Below are 25,850 nucleotides of genomic sequence, written 5' to 3'. Positions count from 1 at the left end.
AGCGGCATTGTAGATGGGAGGAGCCAGAGTCCCCAACTCAACACAAGGAAAGCCACTCCCAGTGAGCGCCAGAAACAAACTATGGTATAAGCCAATGAGATATCGGGGTTGTCTGTTCCAGAGGCCACCACTAACTGCCCTGACACACCAAATCCTAGATTTTACAACGGCGTCAATAAACCCAAAGAGATCTTAGAGCAGCGGTTCTCAACCTGTGGGTCGCAACCCCTTTGGGGGTCGAACGACCCTTTCACAGGGGTCGCCTAAGACCATCGGAAAACACATATGTAATTACACATTGTTTTTGTGATTAATCACTATGCTTTTATTATGTTCAATTTGTAACAATGAAAATACATCCTGTCTATCAGATATTTACATGATGATTCTTAACAGTAGCAAACTTACAGTGATGAAGTAGCAACAAAAATAATGTTATGGTTGGGGGTCACCACAACATGAGGAACTGCATTAAAGGGTCGCGGCATTAGGAAGGTTGAGAACCACTGTCTTAGAGAATCAAAACTCAGGGACCCACAGGGCCCCGCCTCCATAGGATCTGAATGTCTCACAAAGTCACACAGCCCCCCAGCATCACCCCAGCATCTGGCATTGGCTGCCAGCTCCCGCCTCATGCTGTCCGTTCTCCTTGCTCTGCCTCCTCACTCCCTTTGGTCACTCTGCCTGCCATGGCTTTCTCCTCTTTGTCCAGCAAATCTTGCAGACTCAGGTCTAGTGCCACTTCCTCCAGGAAGCCCTCGAAGTCACTACCATCCCCTGACCCCACTGTGTTCATACATGGCTTCTCCAGAATTGGAACTGCTATACATTAAGCACTGCAGAGGTATAAACTATCACTGATACAACAAGATGCTCAAGTCTACTCCAAACACAGGCGGGGAGATCAGAGTGAAGAGACACCGTGGTCTTAGCCCATTATACCTGAACTATTTTACTTCTGCAAACCTTACAAGACATAGGAGCGCGTGAGGGCATTACCAGGGCTCCACCAGGGCGGGGAAGAAAAGCCAGGGCCCTGAAGCTTAAGGCCCACGGGGAACCTGGTCTCACACACGCATGTGCCCAGGACAAGACAACTTTTAAAGACATTCCACAAGCCCTGGCCGGCTTGGCTCAGTGGATAGAGCGTCGGCCTGCAGACTGAGGGGTCCGGGGTTCGATTCCAGCCGGGGGCACATGCCTGGGTTGCGGGCTCGTTCCCCGGTGGGGGGTGTGCGGGAGGCGGCCGATCGGTGATTCTCTCTCATCATTGATGTTTCTATCTCTCTCTCCTTCTCCCTTCCTCCCTGAAATCAATAAATATATTAAAAAAAAAAAAAAAGACATTCAACAGAACGAATACTAGGTGGCGTGCGTTACATGCAGTCTGTGCTTAGCATGTGTTTTTTGACCGAATGCTCATCCGGGAACAAGAAAAATCAATGTCATGTAATAAGGTCCTAGATGCACCGAAGGCCGGAAGGAAGGAATCCTCCCCGGGGACAAAGAGGGAAGGGGTGGGGAGGCCAGGGGTGCATCAGGCCTGGAAAGGGGCTCGTTGGAAGCGAGGCGGCGGGGAGAGAGAATAAGGGCCCCTGAAATAGGAAAAACCAAACACCGGGCGCAAACAAAACAGTCCCGAACGCGCGGGAAGGGGGGCGATCGGAGGGGGCCGCTGGGAAGGAGCGATGGGGCCGGCCGCCCCCTACAGGTCCCTCCTTCCGCCGCTCGCCCCGCCCCCGTTAAAAAAAACCCCACCAGACCCGTAACCTCTACCCGGCCGCCTCCCATTGGCTGTGCGAATGAGCGAAGCCTGCAGGGACCAATGAGCCGCGGCCACGGCTTGGCGAGCGCCTTCCGGCCGCCCCTCCGCACTGCCCGGCGCCTGCCTCGCGGGCCGAGGGCGGGACGAGGGCGGCGGGGGCGCGGCGCGCGGAGCAGAGGCGGCGGCAGGACGCGCGGCGGCCCAGACGCTCGGCATGGCTCGCCTGGTGCTCGGTAGGCGCGCCCTTCGTCGTCTTGGGGCGCAGTTTGGAGGCCCCGAGCCCCCACGCCGGTCCGCAGCTCGGGAAGCGGGCGGGCGCGTGGCCTGGGCCTGGCCGCTCTGGGGTGGGGGCTCGCGGGCCTGGCCCCCGCGGGGACGCGGTCGGGGAGGCTATGGAGCCCGGGGGTGAACGGGGAGTCCGGGGGGCGGTAGAGGGAGCCCTTGGCCGGAGCCCCCCCGGGCCAAGGGCGGAGGTGCGGGGCCCTGGCGGACTCCGGGGCGCGTGGGGAGGTGAGGGCGCCCTTGGCGGGGGCTGCAGCCACCCGGGGGGGGGGGCGGGGGGGGGATGCGTGTGCGGAGCGTGGCGGGTGCAGGGAGCCCGGAGGCTGGGCTCGCACCCGGGGCGCCAGGGACCCCGGGACAGCAGCGAGCCCGGGTCCGAGCGCCGCGCGCCGAGCTCCGGGTGGAGGGGCGGCCGGGCGGGGGCGGGCGAGGAGGCCGGGCTGCGGGCGAGCGCTGGCGGCCTGGCTGGACCTCTGGCGGGGGCCGGGCTTGGGGCTGCAGCCTCCAGGGGACCTCACCCCCGGGTGTGGACGGGGGGTCACGGCTCCTCACCCCGCTTGTCCTCACCACTTGCTTGATGGGACCCCGACTTCCAAGAAGAACTGAAATATCAACACGCGGGCCTGGAAGTTGCCTCGTCGGGCGCAGTGCGTCCCTAAAGCTGGTCTTACGGTCCATGGGCTCGCACTTTGCAGAACTACAGGGAGCCCAGACTTGGCTGAGTGATGGCAGTGCCCGCCTTAGGGACCAGGAGCGACGTGAGGACCCCGCCCCCCCCTGCTCCGGGCGCCTCCCGGGCCCTAACGGTCCTTGCCCCGACCCCGATCGAGACCCCGACCGACCGCAGGGTTGAGCCCAGCCCCTCCCCCGCAGGCGGAGCTGCGTGTCTGGGCGCCAGTGCCTTAGCCACCCCGGGCTGGCCCTCCGTGGGCTGTTCTGAGCGTCCGTGAGTGCGTACACGTCTGCAGAGAGCAAACAAGGTAGAAATACCTGCCGTATCGCTGCGGGGAGAATAGATGGGGCGGGTCTGTTTAAAAGGTGCCCGCACGTGGATTCAGACTAAGCTCTCCAAGTCCGAGGCTCATTACGGGCTCCTGTGGAATCAGCCTTCTGAGGAGCCCGCTCCGCTGGGTCTCCGTGTGGCTGCGTTGGTCCGCGTCGCCTTGCTGGCGCGTGTGGGATGGAGATGTGACCGATGTGGATTTGCAGCATCCTGAGCCGCTGTGGAGGGATTGGGGCAAGCATGGATGGCGGGGCTCCCATCAGGTGTTCCGGTCCCCATGGGTGCTCATTATCTGGGAGTGGAAGGGGATGTGAGTTTTAGAGACAGAACGCTGTTGGTCAGCATTGACCTGCTTTATCATCGTAAGTGGACCCAGGGTTTGGGGTTTTCTTGAGGGTTTCTGTGGGGTAGTTACTGGCTATGTTTTTGCTGTTGGAATTTATATATCCTTTATCCTGTCTTTCTGAGTTATTATGTTTGATTTCCTTCTAACCCTCCCAGGTCATACTGCCGTGTAATGAGATTAGATCTCAAGGCTCTATCGTTAAGACATTTCCATTGGATAGCCATGTATTGGGGGTCGGGGGCTCTTGTGAGAACGAGGCAAAATTTAAAGACAAGCAAACATCCAGCGCCACTATCCTATATAATCTGTAATAATAAAAGCGTAGTAAGCAAATCAACTGATCGGCCGAACAGCAGGAGGACCGTCTGGACAACCATGCTATGACACCCACTGGTGCTGGGCCAGCCAAGGCAGATGTGATGCAATTGGTCGGGGGCCAGCCATCACCCCATGATCACCCTGCAGAGGGAGGCCCAGGCCACCGGCTGGCGGGGCAATCAATCGGGGGTGGGGGGGGGCCTCCACGATTGCCCCAAAGAGGGAGGCCCAGGCCACTGACCATTGGGCTGCGGCAGGTGGGCAGGGCCTCCCTCTTTGGGGCGATGCATCGCGGGACTGAGAGGGCGCAGGCTGGGCTGAGGGACCCCCCCACACACACACCGTGCATGAATTTCATGCACGAATTTCATGCACCTGGCCTCTAGTCCTATATAGTAAAAGGGTAATATGCAAATTGACTGAACTGCAGGATGACTGGTCACTGTGACACACACTGACCACCAGGGGGCAGACGCTCAACACAGGAGCTGCCCCCTGGTGGTCAGTGCGCTCCCACAGGGGGAGCAGTGCTCAGCCAGTAGCCCAGAAGCCGGGCTCACTGCTGGCGAGTGCAGCAGTGGTGGCGGGAGCCTCTCCTGCCTCCACGGCAGTGCTAAGGATGTCTGACTGCTGTCAGTGGGACATCCCCTGAGGGATCCTGGACTGCGAGAGGGTGCAGGCCTCAGTCCCTGTTACAGTGTGTGTCAGTCAGTGGGCGTGGCCACCTTTATATGGACAGAAAGCTCATTCCCAAGGTAAAATCATGGACCATCCCTTTGGTGACTTTGGCTTGAAGGGGATAGTACAGTCTTGATTGCTGTTCTGATTGAGAAAGGAAGAACCGAATTCCCCTGCCACAACTGACCTGGTGACCTTCCTTGGGATTGTAACCAGACCTTTGGTTAAAAATGTGGGTTACATAACCATGTTCCGTTTTTAATTATACGGCCTTAGGTACGTGTCTCCCTTTTTCTGACCTAAAAGGGAACATGAGGGCGCATACCACATAGAGTTCTTAAATGAGTTACTATATTTTAAATGTTTAGAGCAATGCCTGGCGCACAGGGCCATGGAAGGAAGTGTTCTTCTTTGTTAAGATGTCAGTTTCTGGGGAGCAGTTGGACAGATAAATATATCAAAATGTTAGCCGTATCCCCAGCACCCCCTGTAAGATTGTGTCCTAACTAGTCACCACTCATTTGAGTGAAGAAAAGGTGAAAAGCATTTTCAGCGTTGGCCTGTTAATAGTGAAAAGTGGGAAACAATCAGATTCTGTCAGTAGTGGATTGGCAACATGATAGAGCCATTAAAATTGGTTACTATGGGGGTGATAAGTAACCCATAATTATATAGAAAATATCTGCAACTTACTTTGAGTAATAAAAGGTTACAGAAGGGAATATATAAATATATAGATAGATTCTATTTATACAAATATATAATAATAAAATTTTAGACTTCTGTTGCATAGAGATATCAGTAAGAATATTCTAGTGGGGACTGTTGGTGACTTTTCTTTTGCTTTTCCATTTTTTTGAAAATTTCACAACTACATATATTGAATAACTATCAATGCACATTGACTTAAAAAAAAAAGATAAACTTCTTTAAATGCAGTAGCTCTCAGGATTCTTCAGGACCAATGTTACTTTCAAGCTTATTTGGAGTTGGGACTGTCTTTGCTTAGGTTCTTAATTCACTTGCTTCACTAAATATATCAAGCTCTATTTAACTTTTTCTGCAGCAATGAAAAAAATTATTGAGCAGCACCAGCCAATCGAAATTTAATGCAAACTTAGGTAATTAAAAATTTTCTAGTAGCCACATTAAAAAGGCAAAAAAATGAGTGAAATTTGTTTTAATATATATTTATTTACCCAATATGTCTAAAATACTATTTCAGCATGTAGTCAATATAAAAAATATTAATGAGATATGTTTAAATTTTCTTTCCTACCAAGTTTTTGAAATGCAGTGTGTTTTTTACACCCATAACACATCTCAGCGTGGGGTGGCCATGTGGGCTAATGGCTACCATGTTGGGCAGCACAGTTATCGAGGGAGCCACTTTGGTTGGTCTGTTCTTCATTCACACTCACCCTTCCCGCCTCTTGAAATGGAATAAAGACTGTACAGTCCTCTTCAGGCTACAGTCACCAACGGGATGGTCCATCTGTCACAGGCTGTGTTCCCTCCCCTCCTCCTGACTGTGGGCATTTCATTTTGTTCATGATTCCCTGTACTTTATCTTTAGCCGTTCTCCCACCACACGTGCCTTCCCTTCGTGCTCGGTTCACTCCCACCTTTAAAAAGAAACCGTCCGTCTACCCCACATTTGCTTGCGTTCTCTGCTCTTCATAATGAAACTTGTTGACAGTTAACTGTATTGTTTTCCCCAACGTGTCCCCTCCTACTCCAATCTCTGTAGACTGCCTGCTGCTTATTCTCACTCCTCCACCACCACTGCCGGCCCGATGGTCTTTGTCACCAGACTTTGTCACTAGATCCGATGCAGTTTTCCGTCTTTCCTGGTTAAGCTCTCAGTAGCATTTGTTGCTGTTGCCCAGTCCACCTTTCCCTCGGCTTATGTGACCTGCTCTCCTGGTAATTCAGAGAGCTGCTCTGCCACTTACATGCATGCCCGTAGATGGGCCTTGATCTCACTCTGCCCTTTACAGTAAGGATGGTTGTCGTCTCTGGTTAGTGATGCTGCGAAAAATCAAGTGATCTGATGTGTTTGTAAGTGATTTGAAAATAGAAAGTGCTACGTAAGTATTAGGTGGAATATTCAGTAATAGAACAGTTAATTCCAGAAGAAATTTACCATTGAGTTATTTTAAAAAGTTCCATTTGAAACTGTGACTGAGATGGCATATATACACACACTACCTTAGAAGATGGGTCACTCACTTTTCATTCGTTTTATCAACAGATTAAAAGAAATTATATGATAATTCTCATAGATGCTGAAAAGTCAATAATAGAAATTTCATTAATGACATAGTTTATCTGTTTCAACTCAAAAGCCAGCATCATGCATATGGGAAAATATTCCTCTTAAAATCAAGAACAATCTCTTATTTAGCATTGTTCTTCAAGTGTAAAACAATGTAATTTAAAAACAAAATTATATATGAATTTTAAAGGAGGAGGTACAATTTTGATAGTATTACCAATTTAAAAGACTTGAGTTCTTAAAATACTTGTAAGCCAGTTCAGAACTTGTTGTTTTTTTTAAATATAGTTGTTAAAAATTGCATTGAGTTCCTAGAGTGACTAACAAAAATACACTTGGTCCACAGTGTAGCTAAACGATGCCGTTATGACACAATAGACTGTTCGCTTTATACCACTAATCACATGAAAAATCTTTGTAAGCTCATCCAGCAACATCGTGAGTGCCTGGTGATGTGCCATTTGATAGTGTAGTGGAAATAAAAGTATTAAAATGGCCATTGCCCTTGAGAGAGTCCCAGTCTAGTAAGGGAAACAAATAATTATTTTTTCCTTCAATTAAGAAAAAAGGCTTTAATAAAGATGGCATGCGGGAAGGCTGGGGAGTGTTGGGGGCGGGGGAGGTAAGAGATCAACCGAAGGACTTGGATGCATGGATATAAGCATAACCAATGGACACAAGACACTTGGGCGGGTGGGGGGTGGGGGTTGGGGTCATGTGCCGGGGGGTAGGGGAGGCCGGGGGAAGGTCAATGGGTGGGAAAAAGGAGACATATGTACCACTATTTGTAATACTTTAAACAATAAAATTTAAAAAAATAAAGATGGCATGCTGATATGGCAACTGAATAACACAAGGAACAAATACTGCGTGGGCTGCCCAAGCTCACAGCTGGATGTAGCCTTCCAGTGTCTGTGTCCTGGCCCATAAAATGGCAGTAGTAGTGCTACCTCGTAGGGTGGGTATAGAGAATGAAGGCACTAGAAAAATGTTTGAATCGTTTTCCAGTGCATCTCCAGAGAGGAGAGTGTGGACTGCGCCCGTGGGAGGAGAATTCTAGGGGCTCCGACAGCAGCAGGGAGGGCAGGGGCCCAGGGTTAGGAGGGACCGACCCAGGCCGTCCTCCAGTGCGAAGGGCCTTGGTCAGTGGGAGAAGCCTGGCCGCCTGGGTTTCCTGCTGCTAATGACCTGCTTTTGGTGGTTCCTCCAGGTCTGGTGAGCTGCACCTTCTTTCTAACAGTGAACGGGCTGTATTCCTCTAGTGATGATGTAATCGAGTTAACCCCATCAAATTTCAACCAAGAAGTTATTCAAAGTAATAGTTTGTGGTTTGTAGAATTCTTTGCTCCATGGTAAGTATTATAAAATAGTTGTCTGTTGTTTGTGGTACTTTAGAAGGAAAAATGCTATATAAAATGCGATTTTGTTCGGCCATCTAGTTTACCTACTTTACTGCTTGTTAGAAGAAGTAGACGTGGGAGACTCCACAAAGGACTGTTTATTAAGGGCCATGGAGATTGAGCCAAGTGTGTGTGTGTGTGTGTGTGTGTGTGTGTGTGTGTGGAAGGGGGGTGGGGCGGTGAAGTAGCTAATGTTGCAAGAAAAGAAAAGGAAAAGAAACTTATAATTCAAGATGGTTTATCCTTACAATGAGGTAAGTAGGATGGGGACAGGAGGGAAACTAAAGAAAGTAGGTTGGGCAAAGGAAAGGGAAGGGCCAGTGATGGACTCCATTCTGTTTCTTGAAGAGGGTTGCTCCCAGAAATACGTAAGTTATTGTCTTGCTTTACATTTATTGTTGGAAAAAACCCTCGTGGGGTGAAGATGTAATTACTATTGACGTTAATGGTGTACAATTATATATAGTCAGACTACAGTATGTAGTTAAAACATTTAATGAAAACAAAACAAAACCCAACAATAGAAGTGTAGAGACGGTCAGTGGGAGCGGTGCGAAGTGGCAGGAGACTCACAGCTGGGAACGGGCAGGCCACGCGTGCCCTGGGGGGGACCCGACTCCCACCAAGTGCACCTGCAGGGGAGCTGCTGCTGACCTGAGACCCAGAGTGTCCTCTGAGGAGTGAACTGTGCCTTCGAAGCTCACACAGGATAGGCAGGCGCGGTCCCCCGAGGTCTGCCTGATGGGAGGTTTCCACTGTTGCTTTAGTTTTTCCTTTGGAAGACCATGAAGCTGAGTTTCAGAAACATAATACCAGTCCTCATGAAACATTTCACTTAATATCCAGTCCCGTGAAATATTTCACTTAATATCCAGTCCCCATGAAAAATTTCACTTAATATCCAGTCCCCATGAAATATTTCACTTAATATCCGGTCCCCATGAAATATTTCACTTAATATCCAGTCCCGTGAAATATTTCACTTAATATCCAGTCCCGTGAAATATTTCACTTAATATCCAGTCCCCATGAAATATTTCACTTAATATCCAGTCCCCATGAAATATTTCACTTAATATCCAGTCCCCATGAAATATTTCACTTAATATCCAGTCCCGTGAAATATTTCACTTAATATCCAGTCCCCATGAAATATTTCACTTAATATCCAGTCCCGTGAAATATTTCACTTAATATCCAGTCCCCGTGAAATATTTCACTTAATATCCAGTCCCCGTGAAATATTTCACTTAATATCCAGTCCCATGAAATATTTCACTTAATATCCAGTCCCATGAAAAATTTCACTTAATATCCAGTCCCCGTGAAATATTTCACTTAATATCCAGTCCCGTGAAATATTTCACTTAATATCCAGTCCCATGAAATATTTCACTTAATATCCAGTCCCATGAAATATTTCACTTAATATCCAGTGCAGTAAATACCGGCAGAACCCTCTGCCTTAGAAGGTGATGCTGCCACACTCCGCACAGCTGGAGCCACACATTGAGGCTCACTGACCAGGTACACGCTAAAGTTTAGTCTCTGGTGTGGAGTCAGGAATGCTAGAGTTTGTTCAAACTGAATGGAATTTAATTGAGCAGTAATTAGGAAACACTTTAAAGTTCTGAGATGAAACAGGATTTTAGTAAAGTCATAAAAAGGTGAGCTCTTCAGGCTCCTGTTTTATTGATGCTTGTACTCTCTGTAAGCCATCCCCCGGGGCCTGTCACTCAGTAGACTGTTGGTGGATGATTTTTGAATTGGGGATCAAAGACTTTAACTGTTGCCTTATTTGTGTTTTTATCTCCTAAAAGGTGTGGCCACTGCCAACGGTTAACACCAGAATGGAAGAAAGTAGCAACTGCATTAAAAGTAAGTTTTTGAGATGTCCACATTCATTTGTGTATGTTGCAATTCATGCTAATGAGTTAATGCATAATAGGAAACTAATTTGCATATTAAAGCTCAAAACCCTTGTTTTGATGCCCAAATGATCTAGGAAGCAAAGGTATACTGTCCATTTTAATTTTTATGTTGTCTGTCAGTTCTGTTTCATGGGAGAATTTGTGTTTCACTCATCGTTCCTCTTGGGAATGGTTTCCCAGACTGAAGCCCTCGCTTGCTCTGTGTGTAAAGCCCTTTGTTATCTGTGATGTTGACGTGAATCAGATGCTGGTTCTAGTGGACTCGGCTGCAGCTGCAAGTAGACAGCTCTCTCGCGTTTCCACAGGGTGTCGTGAAGGTGGGTGCTGTGGACGCGGATAAGCATCAGTCCCTCGGAGGCCAGTATGGGGTGCAGGGGTTCCCCACCATCAAGATTTTCGGATCCAACAAAAACAGACCAGAAGATTATCAGGGTAAGGACTTGGCTACCTCCTTCCCTGGCTGGCATTTTCATTTGAGCAGGTGGGGGAACAATAGGTGAAAACTAGGGTTCTCTAACTTGCTAATCCTGCTGCCTCAGCCTCTTTGTGCCTAAACCTCCTTAGCCCTGCAATGGCACAGAGCGATTCCTACCTCTTCTGGTTGGTTCTGAAGCTTAAATGGGTGTCATGCAGGTAAAAAGTTGTTTGTTGTCGTTCATTTGGCTTAGCCCACACGGCCTTTGCAGCGATAGAGTGATGATGTTCTGTGCTTCCCTCTTGTCTTTCTTTTTATAACGAAAAAAATACTAGCTACTTAGTACTTCACAGTTACTTGATACTGAATAAAGATTGTCAAGTGGTTTTTTGTTGTTTTTGTTAATCCTCTCCTGAGGATATTTTCCTCATTGGTTTTTTTTTTTTTTTTTTTTAGAGAGAGTGGAAGGAAGGGGGAGGTGGGGAGAGAGAGAAACATCGAAGTGAGAGACGCATTGATTGGTTGCCTGCTGCACACTCCCTGACGGGCCGGAGATCGAACTCATGATCCTTTGGTACACAAGCCGGCGCTCTAACCACTGAGCACACCGGCCAGGGCCACAAATGTTTTCTTGCTGTGAGCTCTCTGCCCTCTAACTGTAGGAAAGGGTCTCGCAGAGCCATGTGGCAGAGAGAAGGCTTGTAATTTGAGAGTCATTTTAAACTGTTGATGTTACGATGGAGTATTTTGCCCATGAATCTTTGTCTTGTAAACATATAGTATTAAAGCTTTTCCTTAGTCCTCAGACTATTGAGAAGTAACTACAAAGTCTCCCTGCTTTGTAGATAAGTAAATCGTGAGTCTCTGCTCTTAGTCACTGAGGCAGCTGAGGAGAGAATTCTGGCTCCAGACTCTCAAACCTAAATGTTATTTTAGTTACCCTGTGGGTTCTTTTATGCAATGGTCCTATTGCATTTAGAATATCACAGGCACATCATCATCACATGTAAGATAATCAGAGTTGCTAGGTTGGGCTATGTTTGTGGTCCTAATAAAAAGCATTGGGCATGATGTATTTAAGTTTAAATTATGGCTCATCTGATCATTTTTTTTTAAGATTTCATTACATGGGCCATAAAGGGACAACTTAGAGTTAGTTGGTGTTGCTTTATGTGAGCAAAACAAGTTTGGGGGGCGGGGGGAGGAGAACCAGCATCCCGGTCAAGCAAGGTGTTGCTGTAGCATCTCTGCTGGTGGCCGCCTGGGTCCAGCTAGTAGGCCCTTCTCAGGAAGGGAACTTGAGGGAGGGCAGGGTCTGGAGAGAGGAACTTGCTGGCAGCAGCCTGGCTTTACGTTGGCCTCATCACACTGGCTTCGTAACTAAATAGAACGCTTCACTCCTGGACCTGCTGCTTGTCTGAAATGGCGCGTGAAAACCTGTTTTACCCCTGAACTCATACATGTAAAGCCTGTGATGTGGTAAAGACAGTGTTGCTGGCTCGTCACCACGCTGTGGAGCAAAATCCTGCAGCGAGGCCTTACACACCCCCTTTCTTCCAGACCCCAGCTCTGAACTTTCATCAGATGATCAGTTTCATTTTTCTGAATAAACATCTGCTTTCTGCTTCAGAATAATAATTTGCTTTGCTAACTTGCAAAAATCAAGTGTTTAGAGTAGGGGTTGCATTTTGCATTTGGCTTGCTGCCTGTTTTGTAAGTAAAGTAAGAATTTGTGGACTCTTGGTCTAGAGCCGTGGTCGGCAAACCGCAACTCGCGAGCCACATGCAGCTCTTTGGCCCCTTCAGTGTAGCTCTTCCACAAAATACCACGTGCGGGCACGCACGTACAGTGCGATTGAAACTTCGTGGCCCATGCGCAGAAGTCGGTATTTTGTGGAAGAGCCACACTGAAGGGGCCAAAGAGCTGTGAGTGGCTCACGAGCCGCGGTTTGCCAAGGCGCAGTTTGCCGACCACTGGCTACAGTAGTGGTTCTCAACCTTGGCTGCACATTAGAATCACCTGGGAATCTTTTTAAAATGCTGATTTCTGGGCCTCATCCTCCGGAAATTCTGTTTCTTTGTGATGGGGTGGGGCCACAACATTAGTAACAAAGAAACAGAATTTCCGGAGGATGAGGCCCAGAAATCAGCATTTAAAAAAGATTCCCAGGTGATTCTAACGTGCAGCCAAGGTTGAGAGCCACTGCTCTAGGCAGTTTGATTAGGAAATTCTGTAAGAAAAAAAGGAAGATGAAACTTTCTGAAGCGATTTTATTTGAGTTTTGCCTTAGAAATCGCAGACTTCCGAAGGCTGTTGTCATTCTTGAGTCTTAGCTGCAGGGCCTGGGCGCGGGGCGTGCGGCCGCCCACTGCTCTGCTGATGCCTTGTCCCTGCAGGTGGCAGGACTGCGGACGCCATCGTGGATGCCGCTCTCAGTGCCCTGCGCCAGCTCGTCAAGGACCGCCTGGGGGGCAGGGGATACAGCTCTGGAAGACAGGTAAGGCTCCGGGGTCGGCTCTCCTGTGTGATGATGGTGAAGCCTCAGTGCACCCCTGGCGGAAGATAGGTTTCTTTTTTAAATACTGCAAATTGGTGAGCTTTCTTTTAAAAAATAATAGGAGGTTGGGTCCCCTGACCCAGAGGGAGTCAGCCCTCCAGCTTGCTCATTTGGCCGCCTCAGAACCTCCGTCATGGTAGCCCGTCAGTCCCAGGGCACCCTGCCCACCCGCGGGCCAAGAGCCAGCCCCAGAGAGGCCTCCTCGGCCCGGGGCTGGGAGAGGAGTGGGCGCAGAGGGAGAGCGCCAGGCCACACTCACGTGCACAGAGAGGAGGGCCCAGCTCCTCCGATCGACGGCACAGGGGAAATGTGGGTGCCCTCGGCCCAAATCCGGGGCAGTGAGCCCAGATCCATGGGAAATTCGCCATAAATGCCATAAATGCATAGGGAAGAGGAGAAAGAAGTTCCTGTTCTAGGGCTTGGTGTTTCCGATGCCCTGGTATGAGATGAGACGTTTAGCCACCAGATGCTTACGATCTTGTGAAGGGCATTGGGTTCCCTGATAAATGTAGATAAAGGGCCCTCTGCTCCTCTTGGTGCCCTGGCCTTCATCTCAGGCTTGGTCACTGAATGAGCAGTCGCCCCCTAGCTCCGGGCTCGGGCCCAGGCAGCAGAAGCAAGGTAGCAGCGCTCACGGTTTCTCAGGGTCAGCACTGAAGAAAAGCACTTGAGAGAAGGAAGGGGGAGTTACTTTATTTTTCTTCAGTGGCAGAGACTGTGAAAAGGTGGTAACGGTAGTGATGTGCAGCATCCTGGGGCAGCCAGCCGTGAGCCTGAGTCTGAATTAGAATCGTGTTGTAAGGTGATTCTTTGAGTCAAGCTGAAGTTTCTCTTACACAAACAGCAAGGGACCGAATTTAGATCCCTGTTGTGTTATACTGAATGTACTACAGGTAACTGTTTGAAACTAAATATTGTTTATCCAGCAAAAATGATATTACATAGTGTCCTCATTTGAGAAAGTTTTTACTTGAAAGAAAAACTCAAAAAACGTTAAAATGTAGAGGCGATTTAGTTATTGGTGCGTTTAGAATAGGGATCCTGTTCTTTTGGCCACTGCGTAGTTTAATGTTTGATGTCATGGTGACAGGGTCGAAGTGAAAGTTCAAGTAAGAAAGACGTGATCGAGCTGACGGACGACAGCTTTGACAAGAACGTGCTTGACAGTGAAGACGTCTGGATGGTTGAGTTTTACGCCCCCTGGTGTGGACACTGCAAAAAGTAAGTGCTCTGATCCAAGTCCTTTTCTTAAGTCAGAGTTTTCAATACAATTATCGGGCTCGCTTCGGGGTTTTCTGTTTTTGTTTTTTGTGATTTACTCTCTTCGTCTTCGCCCATCCCGCCCCCTGCCTATAGCAACCACCAATCTGTTCCCTGTGTCAAGGAGCTTGGTGCATTTCTGTGTGTGTGTGTGTGTGTGTGTGTGTGTGTGTGTGTGTTTAGATTCCACATATAAGTGAGTGTGTAACTCCCTTTGAAAAGCTGAACCAGATCCTAGATGTAACCAATACCTCCGCCCAAAAAGCTCTGACTCTAAACGAGCGATAAACATTGGCTTTAGTGCCAGGAGTTTCCTCTGTCAGATTTTCAAAGGTTAACAGAGCTAAGCAGTCAAACTAGGGGGGAGTGACGAAGGACTGGGAAGCTCATGGGAAGGACACATCATGTCTTTCATAAATCTACGGAAAATGTTTTCCAAGTGTGACGTCACTGGGCGGGCGGAAATGCGCCCCTCAGTTAAAGTCTCTGTGCTGAGATGAGGCTATTTGTTTGCAGCCTAGAGCCAGAATGGGCCGCGGCAGCCACAGAGGTGAAAGAGCAAACGAAAGGGAAGGTGAAGCTGGCGGCTGTGGACGCCACGGCCAATCAGATGCTGACTGGCCGGTACGGGGTACGTTTATCAGGCTTTCTCTTTGTGAAATACTCACCTTTTCACTGTTGCTTTACCCAGAACACCAGGCCTCCGTGTGGGAGGAGGGGGTGTTTCATCTTCTTGTCATAAAGAAATTAAGCCACTTATTGTTATAACTAATCAGTAGTGAGTCTGGGAGCTTTCCCTCCCAGGATTCCACTGTTTCTGTGCCCATAGTGTGGGCCTTTAGCTTTCCCACGCGTGTGCAAGTTGTTCGTAGGGCTTTATGAGTGGGTCCATTTGTTCTAGAGCAGATATGTTACGTGTATATCGGGTTTGAATAAGACCTGGCCACACCCTGCATCAGCTTGTTAAACCCCCTGACTTACACACTCCCTGTGTGTCATCCTTGGACACCGATGCAGGCTGGGAATATTTTTGACCTTAAATTACTCAGAAGGTGGTTTCAGAAACCATAAAGATTACCTTGCTTCTTATTAAATGCTCATTTGATCTTTAATAGATTAGGGGATTTCCTACAATCAAGATATTCCAGAAAGGCGAGTCTCCTGTGGATTATGACGGGGGGCGGACAAGATCTGACATCGTCTCCCGGGCCCTGGACCTGTTTTCTGATAACGCTCCGCCTCCTGAGCTGCTCGAGGTCAGCAGGCCTATCGCACAGGGAGGGACGGCTTTGTCTGACGGGAGGGGGGCAGTAGGCCTCTTCAAGTTGACTCTCCTTCTTTAAAATCCCCTTTAAAGTGTTTCTGAACTTTCAAATGGGCAAAACCTGTCGGATAAATCGCTGCTTTTCCTAACGTTAGCACTGAGATCATTGCACTGAAAAAGTACACCTGAGCTTCTCAGCAATAGAAGGGTCTTTCCTTTCATTCTGAGAGTAATAGCCAGCATTATTGAGCACTGAACTATGTACTAGGCACTGTTCTGCTTTTATGTAGATTTCCCTCATTTAATTCTCACAGGAACACTTAGCAGTAAATACTGTTTTTAATCTCCATTTAACATATGAGGAAACTGAGGCACGGGGAGCTGCAAATTCATAAAAATTTATGATGCGCATAAGTATGACAGAAGTGTCAGAGCCAGGCAGCGCCCGGCATTCTGACTTCAGAGACTGTGGGTGCGAGTCCTCAGCACCCAGATACGGCTGAGGACCCGTCACGGAGCCTGAAGCGGGGCTGGTGGTGGCTCGGGAGCAGCAGGAAGTGTCCCTGGGAGACGCCTGCTCTGCTCTGTAATGGAAGTGATGGTGATGAGACTCTCTCTCCATCCCTGTCTGCTGGGTCCCAGATCATCAGTGAGGACGTCGCCAAGAAGACGTGTGAGGAGCACCAGCTCTGTGTGGTGGCCGTCCTGCCCCACATTCTCGACACAGGTACGCTGAACAGGAACTCGCTGCTCTGAGAACATTTTCTAAAGCAATTCATGCTACTCCTTTATTTCTGTCTTTACAATTTTTGTTTGTTTAAATCAGGAGCGGCAGGCAGAAATTCTTATTTGGAAGTTCTTCTGAAATTGGCAGACAAATACAAGAAGAAAATGTGGGGGTAAGTTACTGAACTTAGTCCCTCCCATGTGGGCAGGAGCGGGTGGTGCTTCCTGAAAGGGTGTGGCTCCCTCAGTTTTCTTAGGATGGGTTCATGTTTGTGTCATTTAGGAAGAAAAAAGTAATGCAGGTTTCTTACTTATAAGGCAGTTATTTGTAGCATACTTTTTCTCATATGAATTGTAGTTTAAATGGTGGTTGGGGTCCCAGGCTAGCAAGCAAAAACTTAATTAGTAACATAGTTGAATTCTAGCATGGCCTCGAAGGCTAGATAAGGAGGAAGAAACAGGTGCTTCTGTACCCTCCCCTGCAACGCCAGATCTAGACACATTTTTAAAACAAAGGATGCCTCTGTCTCCTCCCTTTATCTTTTGGTTTCTCATCCTCGTCCTTTGTTGCAGTCCCCCTGCTATCACTCTCACTGTGCTTTGTACTTCCTGTAAGTTCAGCAAGCATTTGTTGTGTGCCTACAGAAGGCCGCCTGCTGTAGTTTTTCATTTTCAACTTTGTAGAAGTTAAGAAATTTGGTTGAGCATTTTTTACAAAATTAAATATATTTTTATTGATTTCTGAGAGGAAGAGAAAGGGGGAGAGAGATAGAAAGATCAGTGATGAGAGAGAATCATTGATCTGCCTCCTGCACACCCCACACTGGAGATTGAGTCCCCAACCCAGACATGTGCCCTGACCAGGAATCAAACTGACCTCCTGGTTCATTGGTTCGACGCTCAACCACTGAGCCAAGCCGGCCGGGTTGGTTGAACATTGTTATACAGGGTGGGGCAAAAGTCGGTTTAGAGTTGTGAGTACATGAAACAGTTTATTCCTGCATTATTTACTAATTGTATATTTTCCATATGAACAGCTGTAAACCTACTTTTGTACCACTCTGTATGTATTGGATAATGATGACATATCCATAATTTTTTAAAAAGTAGTTATTACACGTGTTATAACTACCTAAATGATACATACATAATTACCTAAATGATATTGGTAACAAACAGAAAGTTCATGAGGCTTAGTGGACAGTATTTTGGAGACGGGGATGGGGGGAGAAACTGGCTTACAGGTAGGCCAGTCCATTTGGGGGAGTTGGGGTGTAGGAAACTTGAGGGAGGAACTGTATTACTCAGGAGCACATATAGAATACGTTATTTTTTAAAACTTACCTTTTGTTCTCATTTATTTCATCCATGAAATATTTGAAGTGTAGTCTTTTGTTCTTTAATCAAGATCTGCTAGTTAGGGTCTAACTGAATTGAAAGGGGCCTTTGCCCTGAAACCAGTCTGCCTTCCTAGGTGGCTGTGGACAGAAGCTGGCGCACAGCCTGAGCTGGAGAACGCACTGGGGATCGGGGGGTTTGGCTACCCCGCCATGGCGGCCATTAACGCACGCAAGATGAAGTTCGCTCTGCTGAAAGGATCTTTCAGTGAGCAAGGCATTAACGAGTTTCTCAGGTAACCTTTTTGCCCTTTTGAGTTGTTTTTGTTTTGTCTGCTTGTTTTTGCTGTGGGTTTTGATTCGAAACCGGGTTGATGTAGAACAGGCAATAAGTGGAATTATTTTGTATTTGACATCAGAGACTTAGAAGTTTATATATTTGAGCTTTTCAGTTGCCTTTTCCATGGGAATATTCTGCAGTAGCAGTTGATGCCCATGCTTCCCTGTTCTCTGGTCACCTCGTCCTTCTGTTCAGTTGATACTGGGCTCTTCCTGATTCTCGTCAAGGTCTCATGGGCGGGAAGCAGCCTGTCTCCCCCATTCCCACCCGAGCGTGCTTGGTGCCCTTGACCTCAGATGATCCGGCTGCCATTTCTGGGCATTGGTCTTAGCATGTAGTTATTTCAGAATGGTGTTACTGTAAAACAGGCAGAGTAGCAATTACGTTTCCCCACTTTCCCACATGCAGATAGCGGCTGTCGAGCACCCACAGGAAACGTAATATCTATCCTTTGGGGTTTCCCAAGCCCACATTCCAGCGCCCTTCACCAGAGTGCATTCGAGGCTCCTTTACAGCAGCCGTTTCCCAGCCTGCGGTCTTCCCGGGCCTATTCTCTCCCATAGCCTGCCAGAAGCAGGGCTCGCGTCTCCCTGAAGCCGAGCGGCGACGGAAGTGCTGGCACTGTCCGTGGGTCGGTCACGGGGCCTGCGGAGTCGGGCTCCTGTTCACAGCAGGGCCTCAGCTGGCTGTGGGACCGAGGAGAGTGGAATTGCCGTCTTTCACACAGCCTTTCTGGGGGCTTAACTCTCAACTTGGTAGTTTTACATAATTTGTATTTTAGCAAAATACACGTGCTGTTTGTTAAATGAGCCGCTCTGTCTGATGCCGAGCCTGGTGGATTCCAGACCTGGTGTGCGGTGGTCCTGCTTGAACAGGCAGTGCCGTTCATGGCGAGTCCTGGGGGGGGGGGGCGGGGGGGGGGGTGTCTGCATGAGCAAGTGGCAGACCATCCACTACAGCTGTCTCCCCGTGCACCCGCAGTCCTCTAACGCCTGCGCTTATTTGGCTGTTTCCCCCAAGGGAGCTCTCTTTTGGGCGAGGATCTACAGCACCTGTAGGAGGGGGCGCTTTCCCCGCCATCAGCACCAGAGAGCCTTGGGACGGCAAGGATGGCGAGGTGAGTCCCAGGATGGGGCGGGAGGCTGTGTGCGCAGGATTCGTGGTGGGGACGCCATCCTCTTTTTACCTTCCCGGTCCCTGCGCGTCTTTGCTGCTTGTGAACCGAATCCTTTCCGTTGGAATGACCCGATCTCTCACAGAACCCCCACCAGAGACCAAGTCCGGGCTGGGACATCTGGTCGACCCGCGGCCTCCTGTTTTGGGGAATGTTGGTCGATGGGAATTTTCGAGGGGGTGGGGGTGAGGGGCCGGCCTTTGGCCCCCCTGGGAAAGGGGCCGCGTCCGGACCTAAGCCTTCACCTGATGCCAGAAACATCACAGCCTCAGGGGAGGTCCCTCCTCTCAGGGCCTCATCCCATCCCCCCTGTGAATAGGGCTGCATGGCATTTGGTTTGCTTAACATAGACCCCAAGATCAGGCCATAATGAGGTTGCTTTCCGGACAGCACCCCAGAGTGAACATGAACCTTGAATTCATGCACCTGCCTTACAGAAATGGGAAGTCACAGCTTTGAAATGAGCCTTTATTCTGGCACATTCTGCCCGCCCTCCTCGACAGGACAAGCTGAAGAGTGCCAGTAGAGCCATGTTCCCTATGTTCTCAGCTTCTCGCCCAGCTGTAGAGTAGACCTGGGTCGGGCAGGAGCTGGTGTGGCCGGAGCGCCTCGGGATCATTCCTCCTCTGTGAGCGGAGACGGCGAGCTCCAGGGCCGCCTGGTCTGCGCCTGCGCCTGACTGCGGGCCTGACGTGTTCCCTGTTTTGCAGCTTCCTGTGGAAGACGACATTGACCTCAGCGACGTGGAGCTGGATGACTTGGAGAAAGACGAGTTGTGAGGCTCAGCACAACTTGCGCCTTCTTTTCTTGGGAGCAGATGTTTCCAGCAGTGGGGGAACGTTCTCTGCAATCAGATGCATCTACTGTGGCCTTGTAACCAAGAAGTAGCACTTGATTGGTCATTTGAAAACACTGCAACAATGAACTTTTGCATCTCAAGAAAACAGTGAAAAATTCTATGAATTGTAGCCAGTGGATGGGGTGGCTTCTGTCAAGTACTATTTTGAAGAAAACTGCTGGGCTGTTGAAACACTTTCCCTCCCTCTGACTGCTGCTGGGGTGTTCTTGGAGGCTGTTTCTTATGTCAGTTTTTTAATGTGATTCTTTCATTTGAATATTAATGGCTTTTCCATGAAAGAATAAAACAATATTTTGGACAATGCCAACAAATGTATGAAATTAGTGTCCCCGTCATAAATTCAGAGCCTGCTGCTCAGCCAGTCAATTGATCTGGTGGTGACGGCCTGGCCCTGAGGTCTTTCCTTTCTAAGAACGTGTGACGGATGACGCCATCTGGATGCCGCACAGCACACATTCCCGTGGCTGCAGGCCAGGCTCCCCGGGCCTGTGACGTGGAGAGCGAGTTCACAGAGAGGACGACAGGCAGCCCCGCAGTGAGAACGGCTCAGGCCCCACCACGCGTGGGGCCACCAGCAGCGACGGCGGGGGCTGCAGCTGGTTGTACAGTTAGCGCACGGTTTTCAGTGTTGCTACTAAGTCCTCACAGAGCGTCCCTTAAGACAGACAGCAGCAGGTGGCCCCTGCTAAGCAGTCCCCATCCATGTAAAACATTCAGAAAAAGGAAGTGTGGATTATGTTAGATGTAAGTGAAGAGCCCATTGGAAGGACTGAGCACTTCTTTATTGTAACTTACAAAAAATAAATACAACAGTGAGCAACTTCTGTGAGCCATTTCTCTGAAAGTCTAAGTCCTGTAGGAGACGAACTTCTGCGGAGGGAAAGGAGCATCTGTCATGTCGTCCGCATGACAGGAGCTGGACTGAGCGGCGCCCACTCGGCGTGCTAGTCGAGAAGACTGAGGTCGATGCGGAAGTAGACGTAAGGAAAGTAGTCTTGGTTATTGAGTTGCAACCCAGGGATATCCATAGCTGCCTGCAAAAAAGACGTCATGTTCTAAGTGCACGAACGAGTTTCCGGTTTTATCTCTACCTTTTGGAGGAAGCTCTAGGCACTGACCGCCTGCTCTGCCCTGCACAGCTCCCACCCCACCACCACCCCCACCCCCACCCCGCCACACACACACACACACAGCCTTCACACTTCCCTACTTGTGAAAGGTAGATTCTCACAAAAGCCTGGCAAGCACCATTTTGGGAACGTGTGCACCAGGCGGAGAGGCTGACCCAGGCTGTAGACGGGCTGTTTGCGCGTCGGATACCTACATCCAACATGCTGGCAGCTGCCACTTCGTCCAGGTGTTTGAAGACGGAGTTCAGAACCTCTCGCAAACGCTTGGTGGATGACTTCTTTTGAGGCTGGAGGAGCACAGCCTGAAAATTCACCGGGAGTCCATACCTTCCCGGACAGACAAGCTGTGTGAGTAGGTTACTCCGAGGCAAGTGTGGGGACGGGGAGCTGGGCGGGAACTAAGCGGGCTCTACTGCAGAGCTGCCGCCGGCCCAGCTTGAGAAAAGAAAGCTCGTCGAACAGCGTGGCCAGGGTCGGGAGAAACAGATTACCAGGTCCTTCTGGCTAGACAAATCCCTACAGCGCGCTGGCCTGCTTCTGACAGGAGGGTTGTTGACTGGGGAGCCGGGAGGTCAGCCCAGCCCTGGCGGCCACTAGGTGGGGAGTGCGTGGGGTAAACAGGCAATTTGACGGACTGTTCTGACCCAAAGCACTGACTGGACCCAGCTGGTTTATCAAGCTTGTTCGTTCCTTCTCCTGAGTTTCTGTGGACAGAGGTTTTGAATGGACTTGGCACGCCTGGGTCCATACTGCTCGCCATGCGCCTTCCTGTCCCCGCGCCAGCTGTGCAAGTCCGTAAAGGGTCAGACCCTTGGACTTGCCGGACGCGCAGCGACTCGTGTGGCCAAAACCTGTTACTGTTCCTTAGTTTTTATTTCCCAGTGTCCGTAAATTCCCCCTGGCTCCCACACTTTGCCAGTCCTCACTTCTGGCTGCTGATGCCGTGTACCCCGAAATACTGAAATGTATTTGAGCTGCAGAAAGGGAAGTCAATGGGACCGGGGAAGTGGGCTGTCCGTAATGGCGTCCCGTGTAACCAGGCGTCAGGCCTACCTTCCCCTGCAACCCGTACGGATTGTCAGTGCCGCCCTCACTGCTGCAGGGTCCAGCCTTTCTCCTCCCCTTTACATCGCCATCTTGCCTTGTTCCAAACAAAAACTTCAACTCCCTACAACTCCTGGTCCAAACATCAGTGTCCAGTGTCCTGTCACCATGATCTGTGTCACTCAGTCATCCTTTGCCTTTAGCTTCTCACACCAGGGACATCAGCACCTGAAGCTTCCCCTCCCTGGCCCTCTGGCATCCTCTCCCGTCTCACTTCCTCAGGGGCTTCTCGGCCGCCACTCCTTAAATGCCGGGGGTCCCTGAGGTGGTCCCTCCCTAGGTGAACTCCATACGGCAGTCATCACGGAGGATTCCCTAACGTGTTCCTATTGAGACCGCGCTCAGGTCCAGGCCAAAGCGCTGGCCCCCGGCCCCCTCAGCAGTCCCACCACAGCCCCGCCTGAGGCCCCGTCCGGTCCATCCAGCTGACCACCCTGGCTCACTGACCCTGAAGATGAACTAGAGCGTCCTCACTTTGATGCTACTCTGTCCACAGTCATTTAGCATCTACTCTGCAATGAGGCCTGATAGAGGCAGACGGGGCTCAGCCCCAGCCCTCCCCGGGGCTCCCAGAGGAGGAAAAGGTCAGACGCAGCATCTGGAGAAGGCGGAGCAGCAGCACCGACGGGGCAAAGGCCAGCGGACGTTCCCTGCTGCTCTAATGCACTTGCTCATCTATTTTCTCAGTTACGGTCTCTCCATAGGCTGGGAAGTGGAAGGCCTTTAAAGAGGGTCAGGTAAGCCCGGCTGCTGTGGCTCAGGGGTTGAGCGTTGACCTATGAACCAGGAGGTCCCGGTTTGATTCCTGATCAGGGCACATGCCCGGGTTCTGGGCTCGATCCCCAGTGTGGGGTGTGCAGGAGGCAGCTGATCGATGATTCCCTCACATCATTGATGTCTCTCCCTCTCCCTTCCTCTCTGAAATCAATAAAAACATATTTTTAAAAAGGACCTGGTATCTCTACACATACAGAGCAGATGAAAAAAGCAAGTTGCAGAATCTTAGGTATAAACAATCCCAGTGGGGGACACGGAGGCTTGAAACTCTCCGCCCTGAGCACGGGCGGGCGTGGGACCGTGAGGAACGTTCCCCACGCACAGACTCTGAGCGTGACTTTTTACAGTGCTCGCGTCGCACAGCTGTCTCGGGACACTGGTCACCGAGGCAGCAGGGCCAGCCTGGGACTCATCACCAAGGCGCCAACCTCTGAGATGGGGGTAGAGGATGAGGAGCCAGGGTCAGCTCCATCTGCATTTGGACAAAACTACATGGGCAGCCACGTGGAGGATGAACTGGGGGCAAAACCAGGTAGGAGCCCATGGTGACAGCCGGGCAAGCTGAAGTGGGAGACGAGAGGAAGAGAAAGCAAAGGCAGGCTGGGCAGGCCTGTGAAGGTGCGGGGGGTGGAGGCAGCGGGGGCAGGACGTGAGGGTGAGGGAGCAGCGGAGGCCAAGCTGAGCACTGGCAGTGACGGTGCTGGAGGGAGAGGAGCCACGTAGGCAGAAACCTATGTTGGGAGGAGGGCGGGACCGGAGATGCAGCAGCTCGGGCAGGAGTCGGGCTGGCCAGCCAGGTGGGTGGTGGGAGGGGACCCGGGGCAACCTGCAGTGCAGGCGGGGAGGGCTGGAGGGGCACCTCAGGATGTGTTCACGACTCGGGACATGTTCAAGCACCCAAAAAGCAGGCTTCAAAAACTAGTTCCTGTTTGACTCCGTTTTCATAAATACATAGGAGGATTATGCACATCTGCACATTTAAAAAGTCAAAAGGCAAACTGCATTTTAGCAGTGTTTTCTCTCGCTGTTCAAGTTTCAGGGGATTTCTGTTCATTATTTGTGCTCATCTATCGTTTCCAAAATTTCCACGGTGAACCTATTTTGCTTTTGTTTTTAAAAAAAGGTATCCTAAGTTTTGGTGCTGGTGGTTTATGTGGTTTGGGTTTTACTTTTCTGGGGCCTTGAGAGGTGAGCTCTATGGTCCAGGTGTGAGAGGCGCTGGTATTTTGCAGGGTCCCTGGGCCCTGGCGGCTACAGCTGCGGGGCTAGGGGGAGCCAGCGGGGCTGGGGGGAGCCAGCGGGGAGACCGGGAGGCACCTGCCTGAGGCTGGCAGGAAAGGGACAGAGCAGAGCAGCCGGCAGCAGGGGCCTCGGGGCTGAGGGAGGGTTTACTGGACCCCGGAAGTCCTGGCCCTGAGCCTGGAGGCTGGAGGGGAGCCCGTGGCCCCAGAGCTGCTGCTCTCGGCCACCCCACCCCGGACAGCCCGGCGGGCACCTCCGCCGACCTACCTGAGCACGGACTCCACGAATACTCTCAGCGCCTTGATGTGCACCCAGGCGATAAAGGCTTCGCTGAAGTTCACCTTGAGCCAGCGCAGCAGGGGGCCCTGCAGAGAAGGGGAGCCGTGACCCCTCGGCCCCTCCGCCGACCCAAGCCAAGAAGGACCTGCCCGTCACCAGCTCATCACCTCCAGGCAGGTTGGACAGAGCAAGCCCTGAGCTGAGAAGGAGCGCCCGGGGCCAGCAGAAGCAGCGAGTTGGGCGCACAAGGCCCCCGGGCGAGGCCCAGGACCGTGCTCTCCGGGGGGTCTGGGGCCGGAAGCTCAGCGGGCCAGCCACCGGCACATGCGTGGGGCCACCTCAGACCGGGCAGCGGGGTGCTGGGCAGCCCCTGACCTCAGGGCTTTCAGCAGGCAGCTCACAGCCTCCATCAGACTCTGTGCTACAAGGGCCCACCTTCTTGGAAGGCTCTGGCTGGGGCCCACATCACCCTATGACCACAAGCCCCAGGGAGTGAGGGTGTCACTAACACTGGTGTGGCCGGTCACCTGGGGGAGTTCAAATCTCGCAGCAAAGGCCCTGAGCCCACAAAGGTCAGGAGTGGGTCCAGCCAGGACAGGACAGCGGAGCTGCCGCCCACACCTGCCCCCAGCAGGGCCTGCCCGTCACCAGCTCGTCACCTCCAGGCAGAGCAGAGGCACCTTGGCCCATAAGCACCGTCCATTGTTGGGGGGCGGGGCCGCCCCAAAGAGGCCCTGCAGATTAGGAAGAAGGCCCCGCTCTGGGCTCCTTGAAGACCTCAAAAGCCGCTTAGAGAACAGAAAGGCAAGGATTTGCCGCTCAGACACCTGCGTTGGCGAGGACATGCGAGCGGGGAACCCCAGGGCTCCGGGGGTTGCTTACCTCACTCTCGCCCTCACTCTCTCTCTCTCTGTCGCTGTGCCCCGCAGCGGGCCTATCGGGGTTACCTAGCGGGGTTACCTTAACCTTGTGGTCCGGGAAGGTGGAGGATCCCTTTTTAAGAGCAACACAGGAAGTTTGCTAAAGGCACAGAAACGATTCATTAATCTTTCAGGAAACACACATCAGAAACAGAAACCATTCTCGTCGCCTGACGGAAGGCAGGCTCAGGGATGCCGCCCGCCCAGGGATGGAGGTGTGGCCCTGTCTGTCCCGGCCCGGCCCGGGAAAGCCTTCCTGTGGCTCCATATTCTGGGGAAAGAGTCCATCTCTGGCAGAGGGCTGGGGTTACACATCGCTCCCTCTGCCTGGCCTGGCCAGGGCAGCTCCGGAGCTGTCTGTCTGGGCTCGGTCAGGGTGTCTCCACCCAGCCCAGCCACGGCAGCCTCCTTGGCCTTCGGGGCGCCGGGCATGCAGTCAGTGCACAGCACCCTTTATCATCTTT

General features: G+C 50.9%; 2 protein-coding genes across 5 annotated transcripts in view; one reads left to right on the top strand and one right to left on the bottom strand.

Moving 5' to 3' along the window:
- Positions 1-1,894: 1,894 nt before the first annotated feature.
- On the top strand, positions 1,895-20,245 carry PDIA6 (protein disulfide isomerase family A member 6). The gene is made up of 13 exons (XM_070428682.1): positions 1,895-1,998; positions 7,881-8,022; positions 9,891-9,948; positions 10,307-10,433; positions 12,814-12,914; positions 14,065-14,195; positions 14,751-14,865; positions 15,350-15,490; positions 16,141-16,225; positions 16,325-16,397; positions 17,699-17,857; positions 18,922-19,018; positions 19,786-20,245. Exons 1-13 carry the CDS (start codon positions 1,980-1,982, stop codon positions 19,852-19,854), a joined length of 1,317 nt encoding a protein of 438 aa, XP_070284783.1. The 5' UTR covers positions 1,895-1,979; the 3' UTR covers positions 19,855-20,245.
- Positions 20,246-20,694: 449 nt separating this feature from the next.
- The window catches only part of ATP6V1C2 (ATPase H+ transporting V1 subunit C2), a 29,628-nt gene continuing 24,472 nt past the window's right edge, over positions 20,695-25,850 (bottom strand). For 2 of the 4 annotated variants that reach the window (XM_070428678.1, XM_070428677.1), the window contains exons 11-14: positions 25,349-25,486; positions 24,455-24,552; positions 21,259-21,391; positions 20,695-20,968 (exon numbers count right to left, since the gene is read on the bottom strand). In XM_070428678.1, the coding sequence (XP_070284779.1) occupies positions 20,879-20,968; positions 21,259-21,391; positions 24,455-24,552; positions 25,349-25,486 (459 nt within the window). In that variant the 3' untranslated portion in view covers positions 20,695-20,878. The other 2 variants (XM_070428680.1, XM_070428679.1) reach the window with 2 other exon arrangements.

Source organism: Myotis yumanensis, unplaced genomic scaffold, assembly GCF_028538775.1.
Source record: "Myotis yumanensis isolate MYYU_CA2020_CCGP unplaced genomic scaffold, mMyoYum1.0.hap1 SCAF_11, whole genome shotgun sequence".
NCBI classification, from domain to species: Eukaryota; Metazoa; Chordata; class Mammalia; order Chiroptera; family Vespertilionidae; genus Myotis; species Myotis yumanensis.
This window is presented reverse-complemented; position numbering and strand designations above follow the sequence as displayed.